At 53.1% G+C, this 17,302-nt stretch overlaps 1 protein-coding gene across 1 annotated transcript in view; it reads left to right on the top strand.

Annotated features, from left to right (window-relative positions):
• Window positions 1-17,302, top strand: part of SLC1A7 (solute carrier family 1 member 7) — a 42,709-nt gene that overhangs the window by 11,728 nt on the left and 13,679 nt on the right. The window contains exon 3 of the mRNA XM_055307142.1: window positions 12,149-12,364. Coding sequence (XP_055163117.1) covers window positions 12,149-12,364 — 216 coding nt within the window. The remainder of the gene's footprint in view (window positions 1-12,148; window positions 12,365-17,302) is intronic.

Raw genomic sequence — 17,302 nt, 5'->3', positions numbered from 1 at the left:
AGTCATGTACCATAACATGGGAGTGACGTCCCATCACCTCTGTCATATTCTATTGGTTAGAGGCAAGTCACAGATTCCATCTACACTTAGGGAGGGAGATTATGCAAGGGTATGGATCACTGGAGGATCAACACAGGGTATCCATCTCTTTCTTTCTCTCTCCCTATCTTCCTTCTCTCTACCCCTATTCCAAGACCAGCCAGAAATTCTATCCTCCTTGTCTTACAAAAGTGACCTCTAGTCATGCCCTGTTCCTGGCAGGGGGTGGGGTGGAGGTGCTGCTCAGCTTCTGGACCATATGCCTCATCAAGGAGTTTCTTTCAAACATGGACCACTCTCTTATCATAAATGAATTCTGAAGAAAATGAATTCATTCCTCTAACCCTTTTACAGGGCCATCACAGGGTCTGCTATACAGTAGGTGCCTAATAAATGAGTTTTAAATGAGTAAAGAGCAGGGGAAGGGGAGCTAAGGCAGGATTCAGGGAAGTTTCATGACCAACATTTGAACTGACCCTCGGAGGGTGGTTAGGAGTTGCCTTTTAAAGATGTTTTTGTACTTTAAAAAATTCTATAATTATAAACATTTTAGACAATCAAAAAAGATCCTCCCATCCTCCCACAATCTTAATTCTGCTACTGTTATTTTTTCCCTCTAAATATTTGCTCTTATCATTCTTAGTAGTGAATCACCAGGCCCAGAATGTAGTCCTTGGTAGACTGGTTCAGAAGCTTACCCTCATCTGAGCCTCTGCTGGTCAGGATAGTCCTCTGATGCTGGGAAGAAGCAACCAAAAAACAAGATGCCAATTCATTCGTTCACAGAGATGAATACAATTGCCAGGGAGGACAGGTGCACACAGTCTCTGGCCAGAGCATTTCTCCCTGTAGGCTCACCACCTGGGGAACCCACTGGTTAAATGTTTGCTGGCAGGACAATCTAATTTTTTAATTATACAGCCAGTGGGACTCTGGGTCTGCATTTTAACTCATTCCTGGGTCCCACCCGGTGGAATCCCATCGTATGTGCATTTAACTTAAGCAAATTTGATTACACATGCTGTGGAAAACAAAGGAAAAGAATGTAAAGGAGACAAATACCATTTGCTTCAACGTGGATGGAACTGGAGGGTATTATGCTGAGTGAAGTAAGTCAATCGGAGAAGGACAAACAGTGTATGTTCTCATTCATTTGGGGAATATGAATAATAGTGAAAGGGAATATAAGGGAAGGGAGAAGAAATGTGTGGGAAATATCAGAAAGGGAGACAGAACATAAAGACTCCTAACTCTGGGAAATGAACTAGGGGTGGTGGAGGGGGAGGAGGGTGGGGGGTGGGGGTGAATGAGTGACGGGCACTGAAGGAGACACTTGACGGGATGAGCACTGGGTGTTATTCTGTATGTTGGTAAATCGAACACCAATAAAAATTAATTTATTAAAAAAATAAAAAATAAAAAAATAAAAAATAATAATAATAAAAAAAGAATGTAAAGGAGGCAGGAGGCTGCCCCCATTCAGAGAACTGTGCTCCTGAGCGAGCTGCCATTAGGAGCGGTGGCCACGCTTCGCACTAAGCCAGTCTCTCTGTTCCCATGTGCCTCTCAAGGTGCGAGCATCTCCCTGCAGCAGTTGTGATGCTAGGCCTTGCAGAGAAAGGTTGGGGATTTTTTTCTTTACATCGTGGCTTCTGAGTGTGTGCTGACTGCTCCTGCTGGGGTTCACCTCAAGAAACAGCAACCTATTTCACAGCCAGGAAGAAAACTGTCTTGAGTGAACTTAAATAAAATTTTACCTACTCAACTTATGGTTGATTTATAGGATCTCCAAGGCAAATTTTACTAAACTTGGCTTTTCCTTTCTGTACTGACTTCAGAATTGAATATGCCAAATAAGGGCCTGCTCCGCTATATAGCGGGAAGCCTAACATCTTCCTCTTTTGAGGCTTGTACTGATGCACTTTCCATAACTCTACATGAAGATTTTTTTTTCCCATGAGAGACACAGAAAAAGAGGCAGAGACACAGGCAGAGGGAGAAGCAGGTTGTTGCAGGGAGCCTGATGCGGAACTCGATCCCAGGACCCTGGGATCATGACCTGAGCCAAAGGCAGGTACTCAATCACTGAGCCACCCAGTGTCCCTGCATGCAGATCTTAGGGTCTCAAGGTCTTAAGGTGTCTCCATCAAACCACAGAAGTCTCTCCTTTCCCTTGAACTAACTGTGCCTTCTTACCTTATATTTTCCATTTGAAAAAAATTTTTGAAGATTTTATTTATTTGAGAAAGAGAGAGCACAAGCAGGGGGAACGGGAGAGGGAGAAGCGGGCTCTCCGCCGAGCACGAGCAGGGAGCCCGAAGCAGGGCTCAATCCTGAGATCCTGGGTTCATGACCTGAGCCACAGGCAGACACTTAACCCACCAAGCCATTCAGGCATCCCTGAAAATGTTTTCTAAAAATGAAATTAGCTGCAAGATTAGCTGTCTTTACCCATGGACATAGAAGCCTCAGACAAAATTTAGAAAATCCTGCCTCCCCTTGCATAGGAAGAGTCTGATGGTTAGGACCTGTTGCAGCACAGTCATGTCCTTGAACTAGGCCCCTCTCCCATGGGTGGTGCTTGGGAGGGTCCCGAGTCATGTCCTTGAACTAGGTCCCTCTCCCATGGGAGTGCTTTGCCGCTCTCAGCTCTCCATGCCCCACTGCTGACTGATCCCATGCTAATCACTCCTCTTCCACTAGAAAAGTCAAATCTTTGGAGCCTTGGGGGCCTTCCTTTCCCATTTTCTCTCAGCAATAGCACCTGTCACTACCCTGATCCCTTTTGCTTTTAATTTATTGTTTATCCCAAAGGGCATTGGCAACGTTCTGTTCCTTTAAGATCTCGGAGGAGACATTACTGTAACTTCTGCAAAAATAAGTCTATGTGTTTCTTCTTTTTTTTTTCCTTTTACATTTAATGTGATGTTATAAGAATTGCCCACGCTGCACCTCCTCTCTATAATCTTGTTTTCATCTTCCACTCAGGCCGGAGTAGAGGTTGGGAAATGCTTTTTCTTTCCCAGGACATTTAGGGTGTTGCTGGATGTCCTCCTGGAGCATCACTGTGTCTCACAACTCTGGAGTTCCCTCAAGTTCTGTTATTGACCACACTCTTGGCCTCAGCCATAGAATAGACACAATGGTATCAGCTGACTTACAAAGTCATTCCCAGCAGGTGCTTTTTTATTTTTATTTTTTGGTGGCCCATCAAGCCCTGAAATGGGCTGGAGTTTGCTTCTAAGCTTGGGAAGTCAACTGCGCCTTGTTTTCACTTACCCCCAGACAAGCGACACCAGGAAGCAGGGGTAGGTCAGACCAGCATCTGGATCCAGCGAGGGCCTCCAATTCTCCGCTTGTTCTTTGCCAAACCCTCCTCTCCCCTCATTCTTCAATTTCTAAAACCAGGCATCATTCAAGGGAAACTAAATCCATGTGTTTGTGATTCACCGATGCCGAACATGGCAGAGTGTTTTGTAAGCTTCACATCATAGCAAAGAAATCCAAGTGCGTGTGTGGATTCCTGGGGGACTGCGTGGTGCGTGTCTTTACCTGTGTGTGGTGTGCACGTACGTGTGTGTACATGCATTCCTGCGTATGTGTTGTTTTCCTTTCTGTTCCTTGTAAGAATTTTAAGCTGATTTTTCTTAGAATCAGGAAATCATGTTTGGCCAAAGAAACCTAATACTCCCTTCTCCCCCTTCCAAAGGAACTCTAGCTTGGCAGAAAACACCCAAACACCCACGGTCTAACTTATTGGAGAAAGTCCTGGGCCGAGCAGCCATTGGAGTCTGGTTCAGGAGCCAGGTGGGGGTGGAGGCAGCTGCCCGGGCTCCCCAGCACACAGTGAGTGGGAGACATGAGGAATGGGCAGCCTGTGCCCTGGCTCTGCCCTCCCGCCATGGGGCAACTTCTCTTAGCAGAGCTCTGCTGGCCTCTCTGATGGGAGCCCTGGGATCTGTCCTTGGCCCTCTTGCCCTGTCAGCTGACCGCCTTACTCATCAGGAGGGGGAACATGGCCCAGCTGTGGCCTATGGGTGGGGTCAGATCATCAGCCTGGTGACTCCAAAAACCTCCCTGGTTTTATCACCCATCAGGACTCCCGTGCTCTTTCCCCTACCCAGGTAGAGAATTCTTACTCAGCCTGCAAGGATCCATTTGGCAGCCACCTCCTCTGGGAAACCTAGATTCCCAGGCAGGGGCTAGACCTTGCTTCTGGCCTCTCCCAATCATGGCCATGACCCACGGTCTGTGTGGTCTAGTGCAGGTCTCCCCACCAACTGGATGGAGCTCCTTGAGGACCATGAGCCCACCTCGTTCATTTCTGGGACCCACAGCACCCAGAGCAAGTGTGCAACATGGGTCAGGCTAGGAACATATCAGAATTTGGGGAGGTGGGGAGGTTTTGAAAAGCTCCCACTTCCCTTCTCCTTAGAGAACCACTGCACTGGAGGGTCTCATTTGACCTGGAGAAAGCATCACTTGGGCAGCCCAGCCCAAGCCCTCAGTGGAGAGACACCAGGAGCCCCACTGGTGGAGGGAGAGGAGGCAGGAGACCAATGTTCCCTTAGACTCTGGGGGAGGGGGTGGTTGCTCCTTCCTCTGGCATGGGGCTCCTAACCATGGCGTGGTGGCACTGGTCATAACCAGGCATCCCAGGAACTTGTTCCTAATAGTAGAGATGACAGTCTGCACCTGTAGAGCAGAGCGGTGGTCCTCCGGGGGAACACTCTGGCTCCCTCGCACCTGATAGTCTTTGCTTTGTGGGAAAGAAAGGGGTAGGGCTTCAGCTCTCGCGGAGTTAGCAACTGGACTGGACCCTTATTACACTTGGGAGCACAGCCTTCCTGGGGCAAAGTGGTTGAGAATAGCCAATGATCAGACCATGAGCTCTGAGGGCTGCAGCATCAGCTTCTCCAGCTTTTACTTCTGATTCAGTTCAAGCTTGGTAATTGCACATTACATGGGAGCTTGTTATTTGCAAACCCCAATGAAGCATCGTTCTGGGGCCCAGGGGTCTGCCTGGGAGGTAGGGACCTTCAGAGGGCAGTTGGGGATGAGAAGGCAGCGGAGTCCCACTAGCCCCATGCCTGGCTCTGTGCCCGCTGCCCACCCCGCCCTCCTCCTCTCCCACCCCACCTCTGCACCCTGCGCCCCACGGCATCTGAAGGGGAACCAAAGAGCTTCGGTCCTTGTAGCTCCAGAGGACAGGGCTGGGCTCAGAGTGGGGAATTCTCTTTCCTGGAGGTGGATTTTGTTCTGGCAGCGGAAAGGACTCTCTAATAAGCATAGCCAGCCCATATGGAGGGGCTGACAGAGGGTAGTGAGTTCTCTGTCCTCTGAAGTGTGCACGCAGAGGCGGTAGAGAAATGTGTGCCCTTGCTACGAGGTGCTGGGACCAGATGACCCTGACTTTAGCCAAGTGGGAGTCTGGGCATCCTGCCTCAGGTCTTAGAAGGAGTTGGCTTGAGGGTGCGGGTGTGGCAGAGCCATCTGGGAAGAGTAACGTGCACTAACGTGGCACTTGCTGTCAGCTGTGGGGCCTCTCATCTGCTCTGGGGAAGAAAGCAAGCCGTGAGGCTTAGAAGGGCAGAAGGGGTTCCGTGGACCCCCAGATACCTTCTTCCAGCTGCCTTTCTGGTGGGCTCTCCGCAGCTGCAGCCCTGGGCCTGCCTGGAGGAGCCTCCCTGACGGGTCAGCTGAGGCCAGAGCCTCGGGGCTCAGGGCTCCTTCCTGCCTCTGGCATCCCAGTGCCAGGATGCGGTGACTATGAATGTCGTCATGCTAATAAACCAGGGTTTGAATCTTATCTGGTGGCCTCAGCAAGTTGCTTGCACACCTACAGGCACCAGGAGCTCACTACTGCTCAGGGTGGCCCGTTCCAGGGCAGAAAGTTATTCCTGGTGCTGAGCTGAGCACTCCTTCCCTGCTGCTTTGCCCAGCAATCCCAGCAATCTCCAGGTCTACTGTGCCCCCTCCTCCACAGCCCCTGCCCCTCGGCTGCTCCCCAGGCCTGCATCCCTGTCACCACTGCCTACAGTGCAGCAAGATGCACGCCTCCCTCCCCTGTCCTTTTCCCAGCAGGTCCCAATGTCAGGGTGGGTCCCTCCTGGCCTCCTCGACAAGCTCCCCAGGTTTCTGACCCCACAGGCAGGGCCACCAGTCCTTTGGCAGCCCCATTCCCCGGGTGACTCAGCAAGCTGCCAGCAAACAAACCCCAAAGTCCCCTTCCCATGTGCTGCTGTGGTGGCTCAGCAACCCCCCCGCCCCCCGCCCGTGCTCTCCCAGTTGTGGAAGCTAGGTCTGGCCCAACACATATCCGGGCTCAGTTTTATCTTGTCAGAATTGGCCCTGCCGGGATCTGCCTAAGTCCCAGCTTCCTTGTCCAGCACACAAGCTGTTCCTACCAGCTTCCTGTCCTCTGTAAATCTGACTGCATGCTGTCGTGGCCTTGGCCGAGCCATTAATAAAAATGACCAGGAAGGAGAGGCTGAAAGAATCATCTGGAAGCACACACCTCCAGGGACCCTCTCAGATTGTCCTCACTCAGGACAGGGCACTGCCTGGGACGGTCCCTTCCAAAAGTTCCCGTCTCCTCCCAAAAGTCCTGGTGCCACCTGCCTCAGCATCACACAGACATATGGTGCCAGGGTTATTTTCCGAAACCTGGCAAGGGGACCAAAGCTGGTCTAGGTGACTTGTCCTCAGAGAGCCCACCATAGACAATTACGGTCGTTAGAGCTAAGCTGACCTTTTAACAGTGTCATCTAGAATTACACTGTGGTTTAACATCACATACCTGTACCCCTGCACCCAGGCTGGACCAGGCCCTGGGCTCTGAGGGCTGGGAACTGAGCCAGAGTCAGCCCTCCATCCACAGGGGCAGGCAGTCACAGAAGGGACAAAACATCATGACATTGGAGAGCAAATGCTAATAATTGGAAGGTATTGAATATTATGAGGTACCAGGCACTGTTCTAAACCTAGGTTAACCCTCATAACGAACCATCATTACCTCTAGTCTATCCTCCAGTGGAAACGGATGCAAGCAGAGGTTCAGGAACTCGGCCTAGGGGTCCCAGTCATTGAGGGATACAGGTGGGGCCTCCAGGAGCTGCCTAGACCAGCCAGTGGGCTCCAAGGGGCCTTCGGAGGGAGGTGGTGCCCCAGCGGAGCCACAAAAGATGAGCAGCAGTAGGAAGGGGGGGAAGGCAGGCAGGAGGAGCAGGGACAGGGGACTGGGCTCCTGTGAGGACAGTGGGGAGCCTCCAAGGACTGGAGGTGGGTGGGGGCGGGGGGGTGGCCCGCAGTACAAGGAGTCTGTCCATGGCCACAGTGAGGTGCACAGGCAGCAGTGGGTGCCTCCCAGCATCGGGTGGGGTCAGTGGCTGGTGTGGGGTGAGGTGGACCGTGAGGGTCAGGAAACAGCATCTTTGTCCCTCCTTGGGGAGCCTGGCAGCCACAGCCCCCCCACTTCCACTCCCTCACGCCCACCCTCACATGTGGAGCGGTTACCAGATGGAGCTGAGCCCCCTCCCCAGTCACTGCAGTCTCTTAGTCCACAACCCCTGGGCTCTGGGTGGTGGCCGTACGACTCAGGAGGGAGTCTCAGACCTCTCAGTCCCTGAGGCTCTTCCCCAGGGCCCTGAAGGACCATGGTGGCTCCAAGGAGCCCCAGCCAGATTGGGAGCAGGGGAGGGAAGGTTACCTATTCTCTCCCCTCACCATAAATTATGTGCCAGAAGGGGCATTGGAGGTCATCCTCATGGAACCTTCCACTCAGTCTAGAAGCCTCCATCTAGCATCTGAACAGGTGGCTGGCCATCCAGGCTCCACTTGGATACTTCCAAAGACGGGGAGCTCACCACCACAGATCCATCATGGGACAAGTTGTCATCTCTGAGAGTTGAACTCTAAAGGCATTACGTGGACTCTGTCACATTAGAATCGTGGTCAGCCAAAACTAGAAGACACTCTTCTTCCATAGCAGTTAAGCCAGCTCAGGATCATGGAGGGGCCCGGGAACAGGGGAACCCCGCAGGGTTCTGAGTCAGAGACCCCTACAGCTGACCCTACAGCTACTAGCTCTGGGGCTCAGCCAATTATCTCCACCTCCCTGAACTCTCAGTTTCCTTCTGTAACTCAAACTGTGTAGTCCCATAAGGTAGCTACTAGTCACAAGTGGGTTATTGAACCCTTGAAATGTGCCTAGTGCAACTGAGGGGCTTAACTTTTTAAAAAATTAATTTAAAGTAGATTTAACACCTGAAGCAGTGTAAAAATGTTTATATTGATCACACACTGAAATGATAGTATTGTGGATATACTGGGTTAAATAAAGTATTATTAAAATGAATTTCCCTCCCAAAATGAATTTCACTTTTTTTTTTTCACTTTTTAAAATGTGACTACTAGGGACATTTAATATTTTACAGTTGTGGCCAACATTGTAATTCCATAAGGCAGCACGACTTACGATATTTTTCAAGGATCAAATGAGATGGATGTTCTGGTGTTTGGGGATATCTAAGCTCCAGACAAATTATGGTTTCTGTGGCTGCCAGGTCCTCAAGAGATTGTGTTTTCCACAATGCTCATTCTAGAAATAATAATGTGGATAATCAGTAAAAGAGGATTAAAAATTACCATTTACCCCACCACCCAAACATAGCTACTGTAACCTCTCTAGTGTTTTCTCCTGTGCACTTTCATGCGAGTTCACACAAGCCACCCTGCTCCTGGGGTCCTCACAAAGTCACTTCAACAGTGTGGCCGGAAAGCCTGAAACTTTGACCCCACTGGTCAATGGCAAGAACTTGAACCTCCTTTCTTGTTACTCTGAGTCCCTGGAGCGGCCCAGGTGCACAGGGTCCAGGCTCTCCTCTGAGCAGCTCCCCGCTGCAGAGCCCCGGCCAACACCTGCGTCCCTAGCTACTGGACTAGACAGGCGGCTCACCTCCCTCCCAGCTGCTCACCTCCCTCCTGCCTGCTCACCTCCCTCCCAGCTGCTCACCTCCCTCTCTGCTACTCACCTCCCTCCCAGCTGCTCACCTCCCTCTCCAGCTGCTCACCTCCCTCCCAGCTGCTCACCTCCCTCTCTGCTGTTCACCTCCCTCCCAGCTGCTCACCTCCCTCTCCAGCTGCTCACCTCCCTCCCAGCTGCTCACCTCCCTCTCTGCTACTCACCTCCCTCTCCAGCTGCTCACCTCCCTCCCAGCTGCTCACCTCCCTCTCTGCTGTTCACCTCCTTCCCAGCTGCTCACCTCCCTCCCAGCTGCTCACCTCCCTCCCAGATGCTCACCTCCCTCTCCAGCCAGTAGGAAAACCCCTCCCATTTTGGAGGTTCCAGAGGGGAACTGATTCAGGCCCCGGTGATAGAATTCCTTCCATGTTTCCCATCAGCCCTCTCCCTTCCAGAGTTCCTGGGTCAGGGCTCCCTTGCTGTATCTGGAACCTACTCTCCTTCACTTCCCACATCTGGGTCTGTCCCGGAGCTGGTAGTGCCCCTATGTTAGACCTCTTCTTCCGGGTGTCTTGGAGGGGCCCTTTGCCCCTGTCTGTGTGCACCTGATGGGCGCTCTGTCGTGGAGGCTCTCGCTCCCCCACCCCCCGCAGAGCTGTGGACCCTCTCTCGTACCCTGCTTTCTCCACCTAACGACAAATATGAACATCTTTCCAAAGCACCATCGCTTCGAAGGGCTGCTCAGAGCCCTGGGTGGGTGTGCTCACATTCTGTCTAATTCTGCTTTGGCAGATTCTTAGGGCAACCTAAGATGCTTGAGATGAGAGATGCTTGCTCTCACAGCTCCCAGTGTCTTACCCTTCCCGTACACCTCACCTCGATGTGGACTAAGGAGTTCTTAGGTCTCTCTTTTCCCACAGCCAGCAAATTCGGCTGGATGAATGGTACTGGACCCTGCTTTTCCCTCTGCCCCCCTTGGCCTGCACTCGAGGCCACCCCCACTCCCAAGCACATCTTATCTATCAGCCCCCATATCACCATTCCTCTATTATGACCTGAGCTCTGGCCCCATAAAACAGCACATACTTTCCAGCCTCTCTGTGGGCTTACTGCTGTCTTATTGCCTGGGATATCTGCTCTACCTCCTCATCCTCCTCACCCTCCCAAGGACCAACCCAATGCCTCCTCCTCCAGGAAGCCCTTCCTGACTCTTTTAGCTGAATAAAGGTAGCGCATCCTACGCTCTCATTTATGGTACTCATATGACCACCTTGTTGCGGGGCTACTTGAGTCCATGTAGACCTGAGCGTCTGACTCTGTCTCCTTCTTGCCCTCCTGCCACACACCAGGAGCAACATGAGGTTGGAGAGTGATTTGGATTTCCTCCTCTGGATGCAGGGGATGGCACAGAGTGGGCCCGCACTAAAGCTTTAAACAAATACATAAAGGGAAGAGGATAGGCCTGGCATCAGGGCCTGAATTCTGGTCCAGCTGGCCACCAGTGCTCTGTGTGACCTCGGGCAGGTCCTCCTTTCTGGGCCCGGCTTCCCAATGAGCTGAAGCAGTGGGATTCGGCTGTGGGGGGTTCTGTTGTGTCAGAGAGCTGTTTGGCCCTGGGCTGATGTGCTGGCCCCTCCAGGGATAATCTCTCTCGTGGGTGATAAATGCAGGGCAGCCCCCATTTCCCCTTGCTGACACAATCCCATTATGAGCCCTTCGGGATTTATGTCTGAGACCCACCCCAAGCCCATCGCTAACATATGGCACACTGGCAGACAAGGGATGAACGGAGATTGTAAACATTCATTCATTCATTCACTCCTTCATCAGCAAACTGCTACCAGACTGCATGCTGGCTGGGCTCTGTGCCTGGCTCTGTGGACCCAGCACTGAATTCAGACCCAGGCCCAGTCCCAGAGGCACTTTCAGTAAATAGGAACTCGGTGAGGTGGGGGCTAGGACAGAGAACAGTGTGGAAGCCTAGAGAAGGAGACTTTGCCCCAGTCGGTGGTCAGAGAAGGCTTCTTGGAGGAGGGGACCCTCCAATTATGTCTTAACAACCCAGGGAAGAGCAGGGTACTCAAGGCAGCAGCTACAGCCTAGGTGGGGAGAAGCTTGCCATGCTCAGCTTGAGGCTGGATGCTGCCTGCGTGCAGTCTAATGATAAGAGGAGCAGGATGGGGAGGGATTATCCACTTCTGTTTACATGATTAAAACCAGACAAATACTTCCTTTATCTGAAAGAATGAAAGGGCTTTGGGGAAAAATCCTTTTGGCAGCAAAGCAAAGCACAAGCCTCTCCTTCACTAATCTCTCCACCCCACCCAACCAACAGCCATGACAAGAGTAGCTCTGGGGCTGACCCTCACCCAGTAGGCAAGGCTGGCAGGGGTGGGGAGGAGCCAAGGGCAGAGAGACCCACAATGCCCCTCAATACAACCTCCCAGACAAAGGAGAATCTGGGCCCAGGTGGCCACAGAGTGGCACCTCTCAGAGAAACCACAGCCCCATTTCAGAGATGGGCCCAAAGGTGTCCCACAAGCAGTGGGCAGAGCCGGGACCAGGGCCAGCCCAGGGCTATGACTCATTCACATTCAGTAATTCACTCAGTAAGTCTGCAGTAACCGCCTACTGGGTGGCGGCTCCGAGAGCTCCTGCTGCACGTGCACTGGGGACGCACAGAGAAGTCACACCTGCCCCTCTTGTCTCGTGTCCTCAGTCTGATGAGAGAGACTGGTAGACAGTGACAGAAGCCAGGGGCTGTGGAAGCCCCAAAATGGGCTCCTAACCCGGGCGGAGAGGCAGGTGGCCCAAGGAGACTTCACCAGAGAGGTGACAGTGAGCTTGCTCTTACCTAGTGAGTAGCATGTAGTCCAAGTGGAGGAACCTGGTAATAAGACACCAGACACGGAAACGGCACTGGCAAAGGCCTGGAGGTGTGAAAGGCACGACTGGGGGCTGGGGCGTGGGCCAGAGGACAGAGCAGGAAACCAGGCTAGAGGGGCCAGAGGACGGGATTGCTGGGGGCGGGGGACTACATGCCTGCACGGGCACTGTGAGGGTGCAGGGCAGAGTCGGGAGGGGTGTGAGTGGGTCCACCCGAGTGCCCCCCCCCACCCCAGACTCTGACCCACATTGCTCTCCCAGCCTGATGTCCGGCCTCGCCTCCCTGGACGCCAAGACCTCCAGCCGCCTGGGCATCCTCACCGTGGCGTACTACCTGTGGACCACCTTCGTGGCCGTCATCGTGGGCATCATCATGGTCTCCATCATCCACCCGGGCGGGGCGGCCCAGAAGGAGACGATGGAGCAGAGCGGGAAGGCCATAATGAGCTCAGCCGACGCCCTGCTGGACCTCATCCGGTAACTCCTGCCACTGACACCTGGTTGGGGACACCATGCCTGGGCTGGGGCCACCGGCCCCGTGTGCCTACCAGAGGCAGCCTAGGGCACGGGGAGGGGGTGCCCAGGGTCCGCTCCTGCTGACTTGTGGCACCTAGAGAGGCCGCCCTGTGCCCTCGCCCCTGTGCTGCCCGTCGGGTTCACACCGCGCTGTCTGCCTCCGTCAGACCGGGAGCACCTGGAGGGCAGGGCACGGGCAAGTTCACCTGGGAGCCAAGCCCCAGCGCACGGCCTGGCACCGAGTCGGCATTAGCGGGTTTTTGCTGACTACCCAGCTGCTACTGGGGGAGGCCAGCGGTCACCCGCCCGCCTCTAACCGTCTGTCTTTTCCTGATTGATCCTCTTCTTGGTCCTCTTCGTGCAGACAAGGGAGTGAGGCTCATAGAGCTGACTTTTCCAGGGCCATCCAGCGGGCAGGTCATGGAGCCAGGGCTCCACCTGGGCCTGACTCCAAGGGCTGCGATTTTTGCCCTGTGGTGCCCCTGCCTAAGCCGCATGGACGCTGTAACCATCTGTTTTGGGGATCTGAGCCCTGTTCCCAGGAAAGGGCTGTAGACCCAGCAATGCATTCAAGTCCGAACCCCTTTTCCCAAGACTCTGTACAGGCCATGCCCCTCTTCTCCATCACTCATTCACTCTCTTCCCAAGGCCACCCTGTGCCACGCACTCGAGCTTGGCCCTAGTCCCAGAGGAGGGAAAGGTACATGGACAGACACAACAACACGGGGGTGGGAGCCCCGATGTGGGAAGCGGGGCTGTGGTGAGTGCAGAGAGCAGGCTCAGGGGAGGCCGAGCTGCCCCAGGTAAAGGGGGTGGTGAGTGGCAGGGCTGGGGAGCCAGGAACCCATTCTTCATGAAGGCAAAGATGTGCCAAGGTCCTGAGCTGAGAGGGAAGGTAGGGGGAGAAATCCTCACCCACTCAATCTGACTGAGGTGCTGGGGAGGGGAGAGTGGACAGCCACTGCTGGGGAAGTGAGGGGGTCATATCATGAAAGACAATGTGACCCAGGCTGAAAATTTGGTTTTATCCTAAAGGGCACAGAAAATGGGCTTGAAACACAGAAGTGGATGATCCCTTTCAAAAGGCTCACTCTGGCTGCAGAGTGTTGGGGGGCATGGGTAGGAGGGGAGAATGGCAGGGATGGGACCCCGATGGTGGCCAGGGCACAGGAAGAGGGCAGATGAAGGCTGCTCAGAAGACAAACCCAGCAGGGGACAGGCAGGGGCAGAAGGGAGGAGGGGCTGGAGGAGGTGAGGGTACCGATCCCAATGGCCAGGACGCCCCCCTGGATCACAACATGGCCACCGAGTCACAGAACAATGCCAGAGCAGGTGTGGGCAACCTGAGGAAGGTATCCATTGGTGGCTGGCTGGTGGATCTGAGTCTGGGAGAGTCTGAGTTAGAGACAGAGGTTGGGAGGCTGCCCACCATGGGCCACCATCACTCATTCTCTTATCCAGCATCCAATTTGTTGGCAAATTCAAAATAATATCCCAAACCTGTCCCTTCTGTCCCCCTGTGCCACTCTCACCATCTTCCAGACCACTATCACCTCTCACTAGAGTTGTCCAACCCCATCACTCTACTTTCTCTCCACTTCCCTACGGCCTATTCTCAGCACAGTCGCCACAGGGGTCCCGCTCATGACTCACCACATGTCAGCACACTCCACGGCACTCACTATGGCCTACAGGCCCTTCCCTCTTGATGCCTCCACCACACACACGCACTGGCCTGTGACCTCCAACTCTCCCTCTCACCCTCCAGCCACGCTGGCCTCCTGCTGCTCCCCAAATGTGCTTAAGATCCTGTCCTAGTGCCTTGTCCTCATCACCGCCTCTGGCTGGATGGACCTTCCCACAGGTGTGCATGGCTCCTCCCCTCGTTCCACCTCTGCTCTGTGTCACCTCTTCAGAGGGACCTCCCAACCTCTGTTACTCTCTCTTCATAGCCTTTATTATTACCTGATATTATCCTGTTGTTTCTTTTTATTTCTTTTGTGACTCTGCAACTGGAATAACATATGTTCCACGAGGGCCAGATCTTTAAAAATCTGTTCCCTGCTGCATCCTGGAGCCTAGAACAGCTCAGAGGAGGTGCTCAGTGTTTGCTGTATGCAGATCTGGGATACAGGGCCACCGATGCGGTTGGGGTCTGAGCCGTGAGAGGAGACACACTTGCACGGGGGAAGGTGCCCGGGGTGAGCCTTGTCCCACAGCCACGTTGGAGGTTTGCTTGGATCTGACAGAGCAGCAGCAAGCAGAGGGCCAGGAGGAGAACTGGGACAGCAGACATCCTGGAGGCCAAGGGAAGAGGAATATTGAGAAGCTTCATTTCTAAGATCCATTATTTCTAAGATTTGGTGGTTATGATTCATCCTTTCTTGGATTCTATGATTCAAAACAGTCTTTCCTCGTGGTGGAAGGAGCTGGTGCCCAGGGAGTCCCCGCCCTCCCCACCAAGGCCTCCCCTGCTGAGGGGCTGAGGGCTCTGGATCTGACACACGTGTCAGAGTCAAATGTTCCAGGAGTGGCTCCTGCTCTTGGTTGCTTTTCACGTGGTGAAAGTTGATCCTTCTGGTTTCAGGCTTTTCCCCAGTTGCTCTCAACCCCAAGGCAAGTTGTTTTGCAAAGCTGAGTGAGTGGTTGAACATCACCGTTCCTTAGTCAGAGAGTGCGGCTGCAGAGAGAGGTCACATGCTTCCTGGGACAGGGAACGAGATCCTTGAGGATATGAGGTCTTGTTACAGTTCTGCCAATAAGGCACAGTGTGGCCCTTCCAGGCCTCAGTTTCCCCAGTGGTTTTCAAGATCCCTTCTAGCTCTGTGCTGAAACACAAAGGCCGACAAACCAGTGAGGAAGCTGCAGGGCATGAGCAGAAGCTCCTAGAAGTGGGTTCTAGGAGATGAGGTTGGGTGGACAGTACAGAACCCAACCTTGAAGATCTTGCACCCAGGCTGAGGGGATTGGCTGCTATGCTTTAGAAATAGGAAGCTGGTGAGTTTGGGAAGGATGGATTGGAGCAGGGCAGAGTGGTCAGGATGTGACTGGAGGCAGGAGGATGCCCCATTTGGGGTGCAGTCACTTCTCCATTCACAACCTGCCCCCCTTTTTAAAAGATTTTATTTATTTATTCATGAGACACAGAGAGAGAGAGAGAGAGAGAGAGAGAGAGAGGCAGAGACACAGGCAGAGGGAGAAGCAGGCTCCACGCAGGGAGTCCGATGTGGAACTTGATCCTGGATCTCCAGGATCACACCCTGAGCCAAAGGCAGGCTCTAAACCACTGAGACACCCAGGCTGCCCTGCCCCATTTTTATAAGGCACCTGCTCTGGGTGAAGACATTGTGCCGAGAGGCGGCAAACGTAAGTCCTAACCCAAATTGTCCTCTGTCTTAGGACAGACAGATGTCCAATGCATTGGACAGAATTTCCTAGATGCTCTGACATTCTGAGAGGCTGTGCAGAAAATGAAAACACGAGGATGGCAGGTTCCAGGGGCACCTCACCCTCTCTGTGGCCCAGAGCAGGTGGCTAGCATGTGTGATAACTGAGTGAGGACAGGGATGGCCCAGGCAGGGGACTTGGAAGTGCAGGCAGGTGTGATACATGAAAGGTCAGAAAGACATAGGGGCCAACCGAAGAGAGGAATGAGGCGGTAGGCATACCTCAGGTCCAGGAAGATAGGCTCTTCCAGAATCATCTCTCAAAGATGATTCTGGAGGAACACAACAGGCCATGCCCCCAGACGACTCATGGAGACATGAATTCATTTCCAGGGCTAATTCGAGCTGGGCCCCTTCTTTTTTTCAAATCTTATTAAAACACCAGAGAGATGAGGTAATGAGTTGGCCCTATTTATAGCTTCCAGTTACCCTCTCAGGGATGGGATGCAGCTCTCAGGAGCCATGCTTGGGAAGGAACAACCCCCACCTAGGGGGTGGGAACATGGGATGAGGAGCAGGTGTGGAACGTCACAGAGGGGACTCAGGACGGGTATGGAGAGGAGTGGCACCATGGCCCTGCCCAAAGTGACGTGTAGGAACGCCCAGGCCAGAGGGTGTGTGTGCTTGATGGGCATGGCTATTATCGTCTCCCAAGCACATTCCATCCACATTTAGGCCACCGGGAGTACAGGCTTCATGGGGCAAACAGGAGGACTTCCCGTGGGCATTCAGAGTCAAAAGAAAATGTTGTACATTTTCCTGTTTAATAGTCAAAAGTATAATTCTTCATTAAAGTCTGCAGGATAAGTTAGTTGATTATTAATATGAGCACATGTATGAGTCAGGAGTTGCTGTTGGCCGCTAGTTAAGAGAAACCCGGAGCAGCAGAAGCTGAACTACGGTAAAGGCTTTCATTTTCTTGAAATCAGCAGTCCAGCAGTGGGCAGCTCATGGGCAGCAGACTCCCATGGCCCCCCTACCATGCTTAGCACTTGGCTTTTATTATCAGTATGTCCCATGGTCCAAGAAGGTTGCTGAAGCTCTAGCTATTGCACCCATGTTCCAGGCAGAAAGAAGGCAGTTGGAGGAAAGGACCAAAGGGTCCTGACTGAGTGGGCACCTTTTCAAGAGTTTTCCAGAAGCACCACCCAATAAGTCCCATTCATCTCCTGGGCCAACCCTTTGGCCAAAGAGGCTGGGAAACAGGGTTTGATGGCAGAGCCCCGTAACAGGCCGGGGCTCCTATTGGTAAGGAAGGAGGAGAGATAGAAACCTGGAAGGCAACTAGCTGTCCCTGCCACAGCCACAGCCCATGTTTTAAATCATTCTAATTTTCAAGGAGATCGTAAAGAGATGTACCTCCTAGGTGTAAGCTCCATCTGATCTCCTACAACTTGAATGTTCCTAGTTTCTGCTCCGGCTAAAGCAGACTTCCCTCCAAGTCTCATCAGAA

The sequence above is a fragment of the Nyctereutes procyonoides genome, unplaced genomic scaffold, assembly GCF_905146905.1.
Source record: "Nyctereutes procyonoides isolate TBG_1078 unplaced genomic scaffold, NYPRO_anot_genome, whole genome shotgun sequence".
Taxonomy (NCBI): Eukaryota; Metazoa; Chordata; class Mammalia; order Carnivora; family Canidae; genus Nyctereutes; species Nyctereutes procyonoides.
Note: the sequence above shows the minus strand (reverse complement) of the source record. Positions and strands in the feature narration are given on the sequence as shown.